This window comes from Manis pentadactyla, chromosome 5, assembly GCF_030020395.1.
Source record: "Manis pentadactyla isolate mManPen7 chromosome 5, mManPen7.hap1, whole genome shotgun sequence".
Lineage (NCBI taxonomy): Eukaryota > Metazoa > Chordata > Mammalia > Pholidota > Manidae > Manis > Manis pentadactyla.
The window spans coordinates 9,688,162-9,707,349 of record NC_080023.1 but is presented as its reverse complement, the minus strand read 5'-3'; the positions used below and the strand labels follow the sequence as shown (position 1 = coordinate 9,707,349).

The 19,188-nt window shown below is 34.9% G+C and overlaps 1 protein-coding gene across 2 annotated transcripts in view; it reads left to right on the top strand.

The window, feature by feature from the left end:
* RAB28 (RAB28, member RAS oncogene family) overlaps window positions 1-19,188 on the top strand; it is a 117,891-nt gene that overhangs the window by 3,680 nt on the left and 95,023 nt on the right. For both annotated transcript variants that reach the window (XM_036921103.2, XM_036921102.2), the window contains exons 2-3: window positions 1,104-1,200; window positions 6,279-6,367. In XM_036921103.2, the coding sequence (XP_036776998.1) occupies window positions 1,104-1,200; window positions 6,279-6,367 (186 nt within the window). The remainder of the gene's footprint in view (window positions 1-1,103; window positions 1,201-6,278; window positions 6,368-19,188) is intronic.

The following is a 19,188-nucleotide window of genomic DNA, read 5'->3' as shown; positions in this document are numbered from 1 at the left end:
AAATAGGGTTCCTGCAGCCAAAGAACTTTTAGATTTTTTTGTTTAGAGAAATTGAAATTTGGCCAAGTTTTCTTTTTCACTGCTGAACTGATGTCAATTACAGTAAGCTATCTTGGAAATTTTATCATAGTTTTCATTATTTTAGAAGTTGGCCTCCAATTTTAACTGTTAAAATTAAAAAGGGCTATTTTGCCTTAATTTTGGGAGTCTGTCTTGAAGAGCGTAAAAGCTTCGTGAAGCTGCCTTTCTCTTCTTTTTGGGGAAGTTTACAAATAAATAGTGCATTTAAAATGTTTAAGAAGCATTTGAGTTAGTGAGTTGTTATCAGGATGATTAATTGTTCTTTTGCTTTGATAAGAAATGGTTCTCTAAAAGAAATCTCCAGTTTTTAATACAACCCTGAGTTTGTTATTTTAAAAAATGTAGATTATCTGTTCTGTTTATAATGTTCTGTGACTTCTAAGCTTTATGGTTCTTGGATGGAAAATACTTATTTTTGCCTGCTTAATATTAATCTTTAAAATATCAACTTCCTTATTTAAGAGATTATTATTATCAGTCATTCTGTGGAATAATTTTAGTTTAACATCTTTAATATAGAGAAAAATTAGGCAAAGATACTTTTCTTGTGGAGAAAAAAAAGAATTTCTATAAACAGGATTTCTCCTCAATTAGTACTTCTTATTGATGAGGGCACAAACTACTCAGAATATTTAATCTCAGAAATAAAATTCAGAGTTCTTTGAAATTTGTATTGAACTGATATATATGGTTATATAAGATTTAGATTGTTAACCATGTTGTTTTACTGTTCTTATGGATAAATCTCAATTCTAACTTCGAGCAAGGAGAAGGCGCTTGACGATCTGGAGATTTAATATCTAACTGATTACGCTGTTGTCACCAGCCTTTGGCAAGTGAAATTTACCTTGTGAAGTGTTAGGTCCCTCCTCCCCTTATAACTGATTAGAACGGCTTAAAGTTGCTTGTTGGACTAATGGGAGTATAAATGTTAAGATTACTTAATAAGATTTAGTAGTGATTTTATGTTTACATTACTAAAACAAACATTAATTTTGATATTCCTTGTATCAATTTTGTAGACCTCCTTAGCTACGTGTTTTGCTCAAGAAACTTTTGGGAAACAGTACAAACAAACTATAGGACTGGATTTCTTTTTGAGAAGGATAACATTGCCAGGTAAGAGACTAAAAAGTCGACATAGAAAATTTTACATACCTTACAATAAGAGACATAGTCAGAAATGTGTACAGTAAATTTTGGGGCTCCTTCTGCATGAAAATATAATCAGTAAATCTATCTTAGGGAGGTTAACTCATCAGCATCTACCATGAAGACATATTGTCCATAGTTGTGAGAAAAAAGCTTATATACTGCCCCACTCTCCCACTGTTTTTGAACACTACATATTTTTTGAGTATAAACAATAGTTGCTTATAAAATTCTAAAAAGTTTTAAAACAAATGCTATGTGAGTATCAACATACATTGTATAAACTAGATGTGAGAAGACTGGAAAGGATTATTTTAAAAAATATTATTTTGATTAGCCTCTGCTTCAGTTTTTTGTTTGAGAGAATGTTGGAATAGAAGTATAATTTAGCTATGGAACTTCTGTGTTCTAATATGTGAATGCTGTTTTATGCAAGGCAGCATGAAATTGCTGGCATTTAATAGACCACTAAAATTTAGGGTCCCTAGGCACTCATAAAAATACAGTTTGAGCATTCAAGATGTTTCAGTTCACCATGCAAAGAAACTATTTAGATGCCAGTTGCAGCACATTTTGTGGGAAATACAGGGAAATAACAACAAAAAAAGAGTGATTTCTGTTTTAAGTTAGTTTCTGAACAATTGGGGCTTTAAAATGCTCTGTCCATTCACTTGTGATGGTTAAATTATATGCTTAAAGTATTTTAATGATAGCAGTTTATCTTGATTGATTGTATAAACCGGTCCATCTCTCTCCTCTCTGAGGAAACACATTTGAATAAAAACGGTTGCAAGTGTAGTGTTACATTCATATACTGGAATGTGAGTGATATAGTGGGAAGGGAATTTAATAAATTTTGAAATATGTTAACCTCTCAAACACCCCATTTCTCAGACAGCTCTCCATGAAAGTTTTAGAACAGCTAATGAAAACTCTTGGTAGTAGAAGGTCTTCTGCATATCTTACTAATAATATGCTCTGTTATATTTTGTGATTGTCTGTATTCAGCTACCAATGAAAAATAAATTTGAAGATACAGCATGAGAAAAGAATTCTGACTTCCCATTAAGTTACCATTCAGCAAGAGGTTTAATGAGAAACATGCATATTTTAATTATATTTTCTTTTAGTGTATTTAAAATTGAAAATCTCATTTTATTTTTATTATTCTCACTCTTGTGGATAGGTTAATGCAAATTTCAGAATATTTACAGCTGTCATTAGAGGAATACATGCACAAGTCATATAATATGTATACTGAAAACTTATTTTTGCTTTAGTGTTTTTCAGAGATGCCAGTTGTACACAGAAAATCTCAGTATATGTATTTATTATTGACTGTTTTGTTTTGATGCTAATTAGCAAAAGCACCAACTTTCTGTACCATTAATATTATTTAATTTTTCTGATTTTTTTAGTTCAAAGGCTTAAATAATGGAGCAAGCACCTGCCCAAATTTTAAAAATATTCTAAGATTGGTTTTGGACCCCCGTATGTGATATAGTGCTGATTTCTGATCTGTTGCTCAATACTACCAATTTATAAATTTTGATTATTTTGTAAAAAATATTTGGTATTTTAGAAATCCAAATTTATAGTATAATATTTTAGATTCAGAAAGTACTTAGGTTAAAAAATGGCATTACAAAATGTATACTTTCAATAATTGTATATTTTAATTTCCTGATTAAGTTTTTATTTTGATGGGTAGAATTCCATAAAAAGAGTTATTTCTTCTTTTAAAGGTGATTGGTTTTATGCTGGTTAGTGTACTCAAAATTATGGTAGAAATTTCAGGAAGAAGAAATTGTTTTATTGTAACTTGATTTATATAATTAATAGGTACATTAAGAAATGAGGTGAATAAATTACAAAGTTCATAGTACAAATGTCCTTTATATGATTTAACCTTAATTTTAATTAACCTTACTTTCATTGTAAATCAAATGTAGGATGATTAATATCTGTATCATTTGCTAAAATATTACAGGCAGCGTTATTGAACTTACAGTAAAGCAGCATAGAAGGTGAATCTAGTATTCGCTGGTATTCTAGTAAGTCTTTTGTCCATTCAGATTGCTAGAGGTGTAACACCTCCTGCCCATCTATTGACATTCTCTTCATGCAAGTTTTCAAGGTCATTACTTTGTAAATACTCATCATTTTAGTATATTTCATGATCCGCTATGCTGTATAGTCTGGATGCAACCACTGTGCAGATTTTACTGCTTAAAATAGTGTATCTGTTAGTCAGAGATTCTGCTGATAGAGCTTCTTAAGAGCCTTAGTCAAAATACTTTCAGGAAGCTTGTGGGTACAGTCCAGTAAACAGCGTACTACTGTGAAAAGGATTTCTAAGTCTTGAGTACAAGAAGTGGGCAGACTTATGTTTTTAGTTCCATCTTGACTCTGCAGCACTTTAAGTAAGGTTAACCAAGGCACCAAGTGTACTTCTACAAGGTCACTGTTGAATCCTCTTGGTGGCTTTGATTCATACCAAGAGCAACTTACCTGTATTTTGTCACCTCATTAATTTTTTCCCTTAGTTACATGTCATTTCTTACAGAGGAACAGGAATTTTATAGCATTTTGCAGTTGGGATTAGATTGCTGACAATGTCCTTATGAGATGGATTTTTTAAAAATTTGCAATATTGATTATTTGAATACTTTTATATAACTTTATAGGTATGCGATTTTGAAAATATACTGGGAGACTTCATATGTTTATGCTTGCAAAAACTAAAATGAGTATTGATCTGAATTGCATCTTTATGGAATTTGTTCCCCAAATAGGTGACCCCTACTTATTTTTATTTTTGTGTGTTATGAAACCTAAAATTCAAATGTGGAAGTTAATAAATTTCTAGGTATATGAAATAACTATGAAGTTAATATCATTTGTTGAGGCTGTAATAGCAAAGGTTTCATTTCTGACTAGTGTTGTGTATTAGTGGGTTGTCAGTAATGCATAGAAGTTTTATTTTTGAGGCACAAGAATGTGTATATTAAAAAAATAAGCCAAGAACAGCTAACTGTGTTTATTTGGAAATGTATGGATTTGAAAAATACCCTTAACACAGGAATATAAACTCAGATGGGAGACAATTGAATAAACAATTTAGACTCTTGAAATGATATAGTTAGAATTTGAAAATGTGTAATGAAGATCATTTTCCTAAAGATATAGATGAAGTGTTCATAATACTTAATTTCAAAGAGGATCTGAATATCAGAATTAAAGGAAATAAGCTTCATATTTTTTGATATGAAATTAAATGATGGGGTTTATTGGACTTGAAGGAAATGGGATTAAATGCTTTTTGTTGAGTGTTGCCAAAAATCTTACTCGAACAAAAATTAATATTGCTAAGCACTGTTTTTTGAAGTTAACAAATGAGTAAAGCATTTTACAAGTAAAATCGAGTACTGCCTGTTTATCTAGGGGCTTTTGAAGCTATGTGATACATTTCTAGTGACAGCCCTTTTTCACCTGCTTAATTTGAGACAGCATTATAGGAGAATGATTTCAGCTTTGAATCTTGAAAAATCTAGGTTTTGTAAACCTTGAAATTAGGTTTATAAGAGTTGTTGGATAAGTCTTAGTCTGTGACATTTTCGTTTTTTTGTTTCATAGAGCTTTAAGAATATTTTGGTCATTACGCTCCTTGAGTGTGTGTATGTGGGAATGATGACGGGTGATAAACTTCAGTAGCTCTCATTAATGCTAATGGAAGTTCCTCATGTAAATCCTCTGCATGTTGGCAGATGGAACAGACCTACATCCAAATAATGGAAAGATTGTAATATAAACCCAACAAAACTTACGAGTTAAGAGCAAAACTTGGCTGGTTAATATGGTGTCGTACTTTCTTCTCAGTTGAAAATTTGAATGGTGTGACTAACATTCTCTGATTTTAGTGTTTTACATTGGTATAAAAGTTTGTCTTTATAACCCTTCTTTTTGTTTTTGAATTGAGATTATTTTTTTTTAGTGTCTTAAGTTTTTGTTTTGAGTTTTCTTGATTTGCAAATTATTCAAAAAAGATACATTTTTTGGTATGGGAGTTCATTTTGAAGTTGCCAATTGAGACTTTATCTGCCTTTAGGGAAAACTGCACACTTTTATTAGGAGAAATAGTTTGAAATGTTAAACTAAAAAGCATATTGAACGTGGTCTTTACCTTTGGTAGTTTAGTCATTAATCACAGTGGTAAGAGAGAATAACTTATCTCATAAATTTTTGTTACCAACAAATATTTTGCAAAATAGGCAAAAGAATTTTAAAGATTGTGTATTCCTGTTTTACTATTATAATTCTCATATGGGGAAGAAGATTTATTACAGTATTTTATAAAGACTTTGAAACACACGTTGTAGTTTGTTTCAGTGGAAATGCTTTAAACAGGTATAAATGCATCATAATATTTACTAATATACTGAGTATATATCCTATGTCAGTTCTTTTTTATAGGTTAAATTTGAAAACATGTAATTTCAAAATTATGTTTACTGTTGCTTATAATAGCTGATATTCAAATTAAAAAAATTCTTTTGAGTTGAAACTGTGGGTCCATTTTTGTAGCCTATTAATCTGAGTTTTAAAACCTATGGAGCTTAGAACTTATACATAAAATTCATTAAGTGAAATAGGGTTTGTTAGTTCAATATTTACTTTTAAAGTATATTTCATATCGCACATACAAATGCTTTATTATTCTATTCTGTTTAAGAAAATATTTTTTTAAGGTTTAAGAACTTTATGAATTAAAGCTTTCTTTATTTTCTTTTGTTTTGAAGGTGATTATGAATGTGGTTCCATGGAAATGGAATAAAACTATAAACCTAAATTCCCTACTGTGATTTCTTTTGACAACATTATTTCACAATTTCAAATATCTGACCTTATGCATGCAGAATAAAAGGCAAATTAAGTTCAAAGTTTGTCAGTGTGACTTAGTGTTCTGTGAAAAAGTATTCAGTTGTTATATTGTTACTTAACTTTTTTTAATTCTCATTTTTATATTCATTTTTTTCATATTCTAGGAAACTTGAATGTTACTCTTCAAGTTTGGGATATAGGAGGGCAGACAATAGGAGGCAAGATGTTGGATAAATATATCTATGGAGCACAGGTATGACATGAATTCTATGATTATTCCAATACTGAGATACTCTCCTTACAAATGCACATAAGTGGGTATGTGCACACATGTGCATGCATGCACACAGACACACACACACCTCTTTCTAACTTGATTTTTATCTGCTAAATAAACTAATTTACCTTTGTGTTAATCCTTTGGTTTCATCCTCCCCAAATTATGTTTGGAATGATTTGGGCCAGGAAATCGGTGTGACTCAAATAGCTTTCATGTGCTCCTTATATTGCTAGGTATTATTGTCAGCAGTTCAGTTACTGCAGTGATAAATGATACCTTGATATTTATTAGCTGATTTGGTTATAGTGGCTACTTTCAGAATATGTAAAATGAATGAAAAATATAGAAGGGAAAATTTAATTTCATTTTAAGTTGTAAGGACAGAAAACATATTTATATGTCTATTTTTATGCTGTGAATTGGTCTACGAAATATTTTAAGTTCTTCAGATTTAATAGATATATCAATATGTTGTATCAAAAAGCTTTGTATAACTACGTACATGTATGAAGCATGTAGAATATTTCAATATGGTGATGTCTTCGGAAGAAAATCTATGTGGAGTAAGATAAAACCCATTGAATTGTGATTTTGAATAATAAAAATTCTTTGGCAACATTTTTATATAAACATAATTGCTACTTTTAAAAATTAATTATACAAACAAAATATGCATGGTAATAATATACTCTAAAAAATTATTGACATGCTATTTGCTTTTGCTTTTTGTTCTTTTTTTTTTTGAGAGGGCATCTCTCATATTTATTGATCAAATGGTTGTTAACAACAATGAAATTCTGTATAAGGGACTCAATACTCAATGCACAATCATTAATCCACCCCAAGCCTAATTCTCGTCAGTCTCTAATCTTCTGAAGCATAATGAACAAGTTCTTACATGGTGAACAAATTCTTACATAGTGAATAAGTTCTTACGTGGTGAACAGTACAAGGGCAGTCATCACAGAAACTTTCGGTTTTGATCACGCATTATGAACTATAAGCAATCAGGTCAAATATGAATATTCCTTTGATTTTTATACTTGATTTATATGTGAATCCCACAGTTCTCCCTTATTATTATTATTATTTTTAATAAAATGCTGAAGTGGTAGGTAGATGCAAGATAAAGGTAGAAAACATAGTTTAGTGCTGTAAGAGAGCAAATGTAGATGATCAGGTGTGTGCTTGTAGACTAAGTGTTAATCCAAGCTAGACAAGGGCAAGAAAACATCCACGGATGCAGAAGATTTCTCTCAAAACAGCGGGGGAGAGGTTCTAAGCCTCTCCTCTGTTGATCCCCAATTTCTCACCTGATGGCCCCACTGTGACTGTGCCTGTCTTAGGTTGTTCCTCCCTTGAGGAATCTTACCTGTGTCTGGCTAACCAGTCATCTTCCAGGGTGACACAGGGAAATGTAAAGTTGGTAAGTGAGAGAGAGGCAATATTGTTTGAAAAGGTTAGCTTTTTACTTCTTTGCAGATTTATGCCCTGTGGCTTTTATGCCCAGTATTTATCTTGAGGTATATTTATCACTTGGAAGAATTATGATACTCGGTAAATTTGATATGAGGCATGAATTCTATTTAAGGGTTGTATTACGAAGGAAGAAAAAAAGCTATAGGAGTAGCAGACGGAAGAAAACACGGGAAGATTGATTATTTCTTTGACATATCTTCTTGTAGAGTAACTTAAACATGTATAGGTTTTAAACTACTAATTAAATTGCGAACACACATTAACATAATAGGAATACAGTTACATAACCAAAGCAGACCTATGATTACCAGCCATCTCCAGTGAAACCAAGAAAACCAGTTAGGCACCCTAGGCATTTGTGAATATTTATCTATGACATGGTGGATATTGTCCAACTGAACTTGAACAGTTTGAGAGAAATCAGACAAATTAAAACAACCCATTCCTGGGGACTGTTCACATCCCATATGTTCTGTTAACAGTAGATAGTCTGTAGTCGTAAGATTTTGGAGCGCTACAACTTGCACTTCTCGTAATTCTTGGTTGAGTTCCAACAGTATAGATCCAGTCAAATTTGTTGTTTTACTGTATGCACAGGCCAGCTTAGATATCTCCTTCTTCATTCCCATGGCAAGTCCAGGAACTGATGGGATGAATGTAGCTACAACTGCAGCATCGCCTGGATCTTTGTTGAGGTTTTTTGATGATCATCTTCTGGTATGACTCTTCCAGAGAGTGCTGATGTTGGAAGTTCTTCTTCATATTGTATCTTAGTTCATTTTCGGGGTAGCCCAATTAGGCTTTGATACTCTGTATAAACACAAACAGACCCTTTGCCCACACTTTGATATGCCCTTAATACCATTGTGTAGAACTCATTGGAGGTCACCACACACAAACTTTTTTTTTAAGAGAAAGGAATATTATCAGAAAAATGTACCTCCATAGCCGATCATCTGACACCCTTTAAGTGATCAAAATTAAGGATATTTAAAGCATGCATTAATCGTTGATTTACAGTTAGTTTTATCCTATCAGGGAGTAATCCCCCTTTTCTTTCTTTCTTTCTTTCTTTTTTTTTATTATCATTAATCTACACTTACATGAAGAATATTATGTTTACTAGGCTCTCCCCTATACCAGGTCCCCCCTATAAACCCCTTTACAGTCACTGTCCATCAGCATAGCAAAATGTTGTAGAATCACTACTTGTCTTCTCTGTGTTGTACAGCCCTCCCCTTTCTCCCACCCCCCCATGCATGCTAGTCTTAATACCCCCCTTCTTCTTCCCCCCACCTTATCCCTCCCTACCCACCCATCCTCCCCAGTCCCTTTCCCTTTGGTACCTGTTAGTCCATTCTTGGGTTCTGTGATTCCGCTGCTGTTTTGTTCCTTCAGTTTTTTCTTTGTTCTTAATACTCCACAGATGAGTGAAATCATTTGGTATTTCTCTTTCTCTGCTTGGCTTATTTCACTGAGCATAATACCCTCCAGCTCCATCATGTTGCTGCAAATGGTAGGATTTGCCCTCTTCTTATGGCTGAGTAGTATTCCATTGTGTATATGTACCACATCTTCTTTATCCATTCATCTACTGATGAACATTTAGGTTGCTTCCAGTTCTTGGCTATTGTAAATCGTGCTGCGATAAACATAGGGGTGCATCTGTCTTTCTCAAACTTGATTGCTGCGTTCTTAGGGTAAATTCCTAGGAGTGGAATTCCTGGGTCAAATGGTAAGTCTGTTTTGAGCATTTTGATGTACCTCCATACTGCTTTCCACAATGGTTGAACTAACTTACATTCCCACCAGCAGTGTAGGAGGGTACCCCTTTCTCCACAGCCTCGCCAACATTTGTTGTTGTTTGTCTTTTGGATGACAGCCATCCTTACTGGTGTGCGGTGATACCTCATTGTAGTTTTAATTTGCATTTCTCTGATAATTAGTGATGTGGAGCAGCTTTTCATGTGTCTGTTGGCCATCTGTATTTCTTTTTTGGAGAACTGTCTGTTCAGTTCCTCTGCCCATTTTTTAATTGGATTATTTGTTTTTTGTTTGTTGAGGCGTGTGAGCTCTTTATATATTTTGGACATCAAGGCTTTATCGGATTTGTCATTTACAAATGTATTCTCCCACACTGTAGGGTTCCTTTTTGTTCTGTTGATGGTGTCTTTTGCTGTACAGAAGCTTTTCAGCTTAATATAGTCCCACTTGTTCATTTTTGCTGTTGTTTTCCTTGCCTGGGGAGATATGTTCAAGAAGAGGTCACTCATGTTTATGTCTAAGAGGTTTTTGCCTATGTTTTTTTCCAAGAGTTTAATGGTTTCATGACTTGCATTCAGGTCTTTGATCCATTTTGAATTTACTTTTGTATATGGGGTTAGACAATGGTCCAGTTTCATTCTCCTGCATGTAGCCGTCCAGTTTTGCCAGCACCATCTGTTGAAGAGACTGTCATTTCCCCATTGTATGTCCATGGCTTCTTTATCAAATATTAATTGACCATATATGTTTGGGTTAATGTCTGGAGTCTCTAGTCTGTTCCACTGGTCTGTGGCTCTGTTCTTGTGCCAGTACCAAATTGTCTTGATTACTATGGCTTTATAATAGAGCTTGAAGTTGGGGAGTGAGATCCCCCCTACTTTATTCTTCTTTCTCAGGATTGCTTTGGCTATTCGGGGTCTTTGGTGTTTCCATATGAATTTTTGAATTATTTGTTACAGTTCATTGAAGAATGTTGCTGCTAATTTGATAGGGATTGCATCAAATCTGTATATTGCTTTGGGCAGGATGGCCATTTTGACGATATTAATTCTTCCTAGCCACGAGCATGGGATGAGTTTCCATCTGTTAGTGTCCCCTTTAATTTCTCTTAAGAGTGACTTGTAGTTTTCAGAGTATAGGTCTTTCACTTCTTTGGTTAGATTTATTCCTAGGTATTTTATTCTTTTTGATGCAATTGTGAATGGAATTGTTTTCCTGATTTCTCTTTCTATTGGTTCATTGTTAGTGTATAGGAAAGCTACGGATTTCTCTGTGTTAATTTTGTATCCTGCAACTTTGCTGTATTCCGATATCAGTTCTAGTAGTTTTGGGGTGGAATCTTTAGGGTTTTTTTATGTACAGTATCATGTCGTCTGCAAATAGTGACAGTTTAACTTCTTCTTTACTAATCTGGATTCCTTGTATTTCTTTGTTTTGTCTGATTACCGTGGCTAGGACCTCCAGTACTATGTTAAATAACAGTGGGGAGAGTGGGCATCCCTGTCTAGTTCTGGATCTCAGAGGAAAAGCTTTCAGCTTCTCGCTGTTCAGTATAAGGTTGGCTGTGGGTTTATCATATATGGCCTTTATTATGTTGAGGGACTTGCCCTCTATTCCCATTTTGCTGAGAGTTTTTATCATGAATGGATGTTGAATTTTGTCAAATGCTTTTTCAGCATCTATGGAGATGATCATGTGGTTTTGTCTTTTTTTTTGTTGATGTGGTCGATGATGTTGATGGATTTTCGAATGTTGTACCATCCTTGCATCCCTGGGATGAATCCCAGTTGGTAATGGTGTATGATCCTTTTGATATACTTTTGAATTCGGTTTGCTAATATTTTATTGAGTATTTTTGCATCTACATTCATCAGGGATATTGGTCTGTAATTTTCTTTTTTGGTGGGGTCTTTGCCTGGTTTTGGTATTAGAGTGATGTTGACTTCATAGAATGAGTTTGGGAGTATTCCCTCCTCTTCTATTTTTTGGAAAACTTTAAGGAGAATGGGTATTATGTCTTCTCTGTGTGTCTGATAAAATTCCGAGGTAAATCCGTCCGGCCTGGGGGTTTTGTTCTTGGGTAGTTTTTTGATTACTGTTTCAATTTCTTTGCTCGTAATTGGTTTGTTTAACTTTTGTGTTTCTTGGTTGGTCAGTCTTGGAAGGTTGTATTCTTCTAGGAAGTTGTCCATTTCTTCTAGGTTTTCCAACTTGTTGGCATATAGGTTTTCATAGTAGTCTTTAATAATTCTTTGTATTTCTGTGGAGTCTGTCATGATTTTTCCGTTCTCATTTCTGATTCTGTTGATTTGTGTTGATTCTCTTTTTCTCTTAATAAGTCTGGCTAGAGGCTTATCTATTTTGTTTATTTTCTCAAAGAACCAGCTCATGGTTTCATTGATTTTTGCTATTGTTTTATTCTTCTCAATTTTATTTCTTCTCTGATCTTTATTATGTCCCTCCTTCTGCTGACTTTAGGCCTCATTTGTTCTTCTTTTTCCAATTTCGATAATTGTGATGTTAGACTATTCACTTGGGATTGTTCTTCCTTCTTCAAGTGTGCCTCGATCGCTATATACTTTCCTCTTAAGACTGCTTTCACTGCATCCCACAGAAGTTGGGGCTTTGTGTTGTTGTTGTCATTTGTTTCCATATATTCCTTGATTTCTATTTTAATTTGTTCATTGATCCATTGATTATTTAGGAGCATGTTGTTAAGCCTCCATGTGTTTGTGAGCCTTTTTGTTTTCTTTGTAGAATTTTTTTCTAGTTTTATACCTTTGTGGTCTGAAAAATTGGTTGGTAGAATTTCAGTATTTTGGATTTTGCTGAGGCTCTTTTTGTGGGCTAGTATATGGTCTATTCTGGAGAATGTTCCATGTGCACTTGAGAAGAATGTATATCCTGTTGCTTTTGGATGTAGAGTTCTATAGATGTCTATTAGGTCCATCTGCTCTACTGTGTTGTTCAGTGCCTCTGTGTCTTTATTTATTTTCTGCCCGGTGGATCTATCCTTTGGGGTGAGTGGTGTGTTGAAGTCTCCTAAAATGAATGCATTGCAGTCTATTTCCCCCTTTAGTTCTGTTAGTATTTGTTTCACATATGCTGGTGCTCCTGTGTTGGGTGCATATATATTTAGAATGGTTATATCCTCTTGTTTGACTGAGCCCTTTATCATTATGTAGTGTCCTTCTTTATCTCTTGTTACTTTCTTTGTTTTGAAGTCTATTTTGTCTGATATTAGTACTGCAACCCCTGCTTTCTTCTCGCTGTTGTTTGCCTGAAATATGTTTTTCCATCCCTTGACTTTTAGTCTGTACATGTCTTTGGGTTTCAGGTGAGTTTCTTGTAAGCAGCATATAGATGGTTCTTGCTTTTTTATCCATTCTATTACTCTGTGTCTTTTGATTGGTGCATTCAGTCCATTTACATTTAGGGTGACTATTGAAAGATATGTACTTATTGCCATTGCAGGCTTTAAATTCGTGGTTACCAAAGGTTCAAGGTTAGCCTCTTTAGTATCTTACTGCCTAACTTAGCTCGCTTATTGAGCTGTTATATACACTGTGTGGAGATTCTTTTCTTCTCTCCCTTCTTATTCCTCCTCCTCCATTCTTCATATGTGGGGTGTTTTGTTCTGTGCTCATTTTAGGAGTGCTCCCATCTAGAGCAGTCCCTGTAAGATGCCCTGTAGAGGTGGTTTGTGGGAAGCAAATTCCCTCAGCTTTTGCTTGTCTTTGAATTGTTTAATCCCGCCATCATATTTAAATGATAGTCGTGCTGGATACAGTATCCTTGGTTCAAGGCCCTTCTGTTTCATTGCATTAAATATATCATGCCATTCTCTTCTGGCCTGTAGGGTTTCTGTCAAGAAGTCTGATGTTAGCCTGATGGATTTTCCTTTATAGGTGATCTTTTTCTCTCTAGCTGCCTTTAAAACTCTTTCCTTGTCCTTGATCTTTGCCATTTTAATTATTATGTGTCTTGGTGTTGTCCTCCTTGGATCCTTTCTGTTGGGGGTTCTGTGTATATCCTGTTTGATTATTTCCTCCCCCAGTTTGGGGAAGTTTTCAGCGATTATTTTTTGCAAGATACTTTCCATCCCTTTTCCTCTCTCTTCTTCTTCTGGGACCCCTATAGTACAGATATTGTTCCTTTTGGATTGGTCACACAGTTCTCTTAATATTGTTTCATTCCTGGAGATCCTTTTGTCTCTCTCTATGTCAGCTTCTATGCGTTCCTGTTCTCTGGTTTTAATTCCATCTATGGCCTCTTGCATCTTATCCATTCTGCTTATAAATCCTTCCAGAGTTTGTTTCATTTCTGTAATCTCCTTCCTGGCATCTGTGATCTCCCTCTGGACTTCATCCCATTTCTCTTGCATATTTCTCTGCATCTCTGTCAGCATGTTTATGATTCTTATTTTGAATTCTTTTTCAGGAAGACTGGTTAGGTCTGTCTCCTTCTCTGGTGTTGTCTCTGTGATCTTTGTCTGCCTGTAGCTTTGCCTTTTCATGGTGATAGGAATAGTCTGCAGAGCTGGGACGAGTGACGGCTGGAAGGACTTCCCTTCTTGTTGGTTTGTGGCCCTCCTCTCCTGGGAGAACAGCGACCTCTAGTGGCTTGTGCTGCGCAGCTGCGCGCAGACAGGGTTTCTGCTTCCTGCCCGGCTGCTATGGAGTTAATCTCCGCTGCTGCTGTGGGCGTGGCCTGGCTCGGGCAGCTGCTCCAAAATGGTGGAGTCCTGTTGGAGGGGGAGCAGCCAGGAGGCTATTTATCGCCCTAAGGGGCCTCCATGCTCCCTGCTTCCCCAGGGATTAGGGTGCCCAGAGATCCCTGGATTCCCTACCTGTGGACTAAGTGTCCCCCCCTGCCCCTTTAAGACTTCCAAAAAGCAGTCGCCAAAACAAAACAACAACAACAACAAGAACAAATTAAAAATAAATAAAAAAAGAAAGAAAGAAAAATGCCACTCACTTTTCTTTTGTTCTCCGGCGCTGGCCTTTGTTACCTGCTCACCAGTCTTGCTGCCCTGTTTCCCTAGTGTTGGGATCCCTGTCCCTTTAGGACTTCCAAAAAGATCCCACCAAAACAAAATGACAACAACAACAACAAAAAAAAATGGCTGCTCGTTTTTCTTTATTCTCTGGCGCCAGCCTCAGTCACCCACTCACCGGTCTTGCTGCCCTGTTTCCTTAGTATTGGTGTCCCTGTCCCTTTAAGAATTCCAAAAAGCACTCACCAAAAGAAAACAACACCACCACCAAAAAAAAAAAATGGCCGCTTGCTTTTCTTTTGTCCTCCGGTGCCGGCCTCCAGTACCCGCTCACCGGTCTTATTGCTCTGTTTCCCTAGTATCCAGGGCCCCGCGCATGCACTGTGTCTTTGCTCTTTTCCGGATGGCTGGGGCTGGGTGTTCAGCAGTCCTGGGCTCCCTCTTTCTCCCGGCTCCGACTCCTCTCCTCCCGCCGGGAGCTGGGGGGAGGGGCGCCTGGGTCCCGGGGGCCGGGGTTTGTATCTTACCCCCTTTATGAGGCACTGGATTCTCGCAGGTGTGGATGTGGTCTGGATGTTGTCCTGTGTACTCCTCTGGTCTTTATTCTAGGAAGAGTTGTCTTTGTTATATTTTCATAGATGTATGTGATTTTGGGAGGAGATTTCCACTGCTCTAGTCACGCTGCCATCTTGGCTCCCCTTTTTTGTTCTTTTTAAAAAAATACTAATATATTATCATTAAAAAATCAAGTAGTACAGATGGTCCTGGAATTCTTCATTCAGCCCCCAACTCCTCCCATCTCAGTCCCACCCAGAGGTAAAGATTATAGCTTTTTATTCTATTTTTAGTAAGTGTGTATCTTTCATGTCATCATGAAGCATCAGGGGGTATAATGTTCATAATCCTCATTTAGTATTTCATTGGAATTTTATGGTTTAATTGGTAGAATCATAACTTGGTTATCTGGAACTATGTTGCTCATATGAAATGAATCTAGAAGAGGAAGACAGAATGTTAAGTACTTTTCTGTATGAAATTTGATGACTGACAAGTACCATTGTTTAATTTGGGATGGAAAATGGATTCAGAATTATTTTTCTGAAATATTCAGAGAAGGATAAATGAGGCTGTTTGGTTCTGAATCACATAAAAGATCCTAGAGTTTTGTTTTTTCCATTACTGATGTAGATTTGGCTCTTAGAGCTCTTTCTTTGCCTTTTATTCTCCATTGTTCTTTGTGGCCTGGGAAATCTTCCTGCTGATTTAACATTTTCACTTGTGACCATAACTTGATATTTTATGCATTTTTATTTTTCTCTTAAAATGTATGTTTCAGATTTTTGTGTCTGGGTTTTCTGTTGTTTAATTTTTTCTATTTTAAACTGATCATATTTTAAGTAGATACTGAGCTAAAGGAAAATTGCTGGACAGAGATTTGTGGGAAGCTATGTCCTTGTTTCACTCACCTTCTTGATAAAATGGGATTTGGTAAAAACAGTCTCTTCCCTCTTTGCTCCATTAAAATCTATTTTTGACACATACTTCATTTTTTTTTAAATTAAGGTATCATTGATATACAATCTTATGAAGGCTTCATGTGAGCAACATTATGGTTTCAACATTGACCCATATTATCAAGTCCCCCTCACCCCATTGTAATCACTGTCCTTCAACATACTAAGATGCTATAGAGTCATTACTTGTCTTCTTTGTGCTGTACTGCCTTTCCCGTGACCTGCCTATATTGTGAGTACTAATTATAGTGTCCCTTAGTCCCCTTCTCCCTCCCCACCCATTCACTCTCCCCCACTCATCCCCTTTGGTAACCTCTAGTCCCTTCTTGGAGTCTGAGTTTGCTGCTGTTTTGTTCCTTCCGTTTTGCTTTGTTCTTAATGCTCCACAAATGAGTGAAATCATTTGATACTTGTCTTTCTCTGCCTGGCTTATTTCACCGAGCATAATACCCTTTAGCTCTATCCACGTTGTTGCAAATGGTAGGATTTGTATTCTTCTTATGGCTGAATAATATTCCATTGTATTTATGTACCACATCTTCTTTATCCACTCATCTACTGATGGACACTTAGGTTGCTTCCGTATCTTGGCTATTGTAAAAAGACACATACTAGATTTTTTAAAAAAAGAAAATTAGATTAATCAAGCTTTTATTGATATTTTACTCTGAATATCAAATAGAATAGCTTTTAAGATTTATACATCTATCTAGAGTTAGTGGAGAACAGGAAGATTTTATGCATTAAAGGGTAAATAATATGAAATTGAATTAATACGTTTTCCTCACTTAAAAATTAAAGTGAATATAATGCTTATGGATTTCATTCTCTTAATTTTATCTTACTTTAAATCACTTACAAATTATTATTGGAGTTATGTAAATTTATTTAAAGTTTATTAGTATAAAATTATATAAATTAATATTGAAGTGAAATTCACATAATATATAATTAACCATTTAAAAAATATGTAATTAGTGGCATTTAGTACATTCACAATGTTGTGTGACCATACCCTCAGATAAGTTTTTTAGAGTATGTTTTATGCTATGACATAGCTGCTTAAAATCAGCAGGCATTAATGAACACGTTTCAAAGATTTCCATCTTTTTTGGGAGTGTTTGAGTTTAGTAAAATGTCTATTCTCTTCTAATGTACCTCATTATCTTTGGAAAAAGGGAATGTTATATTTCTTCTTGGAACTAGTCATATAAGATTTCTGTTTTAAAGGTACATGTTGAGTTTTTTCTTTTTTTGATGGTACCTTATTATATTTTACAATTTCTGTGACTATTACAAGTATATATCCTGTTTTATTAAACAACAATGTAGTATAGTCTTCCTGAGAGGCTCATGAACATTTTCATAAAATTGCCCTGGGAACTAGACATTCTGGGATAATAAAATGAATTATCTTAAAATAAGGATAACATAATAAATGTTCTCTGTTTTCTTGAGATCCTAAATTAAATGTTATGTAAAGAGCACAAAGAACATTTACCAGTAGTTTCTTTTGTTAAGATATATGTAAATTTTTTATCCAGGCAAGAGAAGTTCTGACTGCAGTTCACTATCATAAATTGGGGTTAATGTTACTTTTCTAAAACAATGCTTTCAAAAACATTCAAATAGCGTTTAAATATATTTAATGACCTTATATTTTATAATCATATAATTATTCTTCTGAGTGGATCTGTACTGTTTGTAGATGTTGTATATTTCCCATCTCATGAATACTTTGGAGTTTGGTACTCATGTGACAGGATAAGAAATTTTTCAGAAATAATGTTCTGACAAGCTGTTTTGAAGATACCATTTTAATGTATTATTTAGGATTTTGTATAAGTTTATCTAACTTATGCATTGTGTATAGAAATAATTATCTATATCTGGACTCTTCTTTTTAAGCATCTCTTGACATCCAGGAAGAAGCTTATCTGTAGGCTGGGAATTAACTTAGATTCAAATAAAATTGATTATTTTACCCATTCACTTTTTCCCCAGTACCATTAAACTTTAGCAATAGCCTGTTGAATAGTGTTGGGTGAAACAAAATTGAATTGACACCCAAGAAACAATTAGGTATTTTGACAAGAACTAGCTCTAAGAATTGAAGTATTTCTCAGTTAAGTTCCCAGATTTAAAATTAACAATTTTCTAGGAGTCTTAAGAGAGATGTTATAGGCTATTTTTCGTAGTGGTTACGAGCAAACACAGTACCTAGTGTTTAGTGCCCTGTAACCTGTGGCTAACAGAGGCTAATAACAGACCTCAGAGAGGGACTGGGTGTTTCATTTTTGTAGCTCTTTCCATCTTGGAATCTAAGTGGTTTGCAAACACTGCCCAACTGAGCATAAACTCAGTGAAGTGTAGTAATTTGAGAGGTAGAACATAACTACTATTGTGTGCCTGTGCACTACACAGATGATCACCAACAAAAGAGTTTGGTGCCTATATGACAACTGGGGAGAAGAGCATATCTCAAAGCTTGACTCCATAAGACCCTCTGCTGTCTTTTACTATGAATTTTTTTATTTGGATATTTGCCAATTATAACTGATTATATTGACAGACCTCTCTTGTTTCTTCTTACAGGTTGTACTTACACAGCAAAGTACATGTTGCTGTGACTACTGTTTAATCTATATGATTTAATTCATTTCTATATATAGTTGAAGGCAAAAGTTGGTTGTTTACCATACAAATCAGGGAGAAAAAATACCTACATTTTGAGAATGGACAGCCTTTCATTTTTGGGAAGGTTAAATTCTGTGTGTACTGTGCCTGTTAAGTTTCAGAACTAAATCTATGAAATGCCTTGACAGTAATGCCAAAGGCTGCCTGTCACCAGCATTCCTTCAGAACTGCTCTCAGGTATTCCTTTGAAAATGGTGTCCGTTTGATTCACTGACTCATCATACTTATTAGCTCTGGTGATAAGTCAAATAAATGAAGACAAAATACTATATAAAGTAACTTTCTGTAACATTTACTAGAAACTTTGAGGTTTTTAGTAAATAAAGACAAGGGGTTTTTAGTAA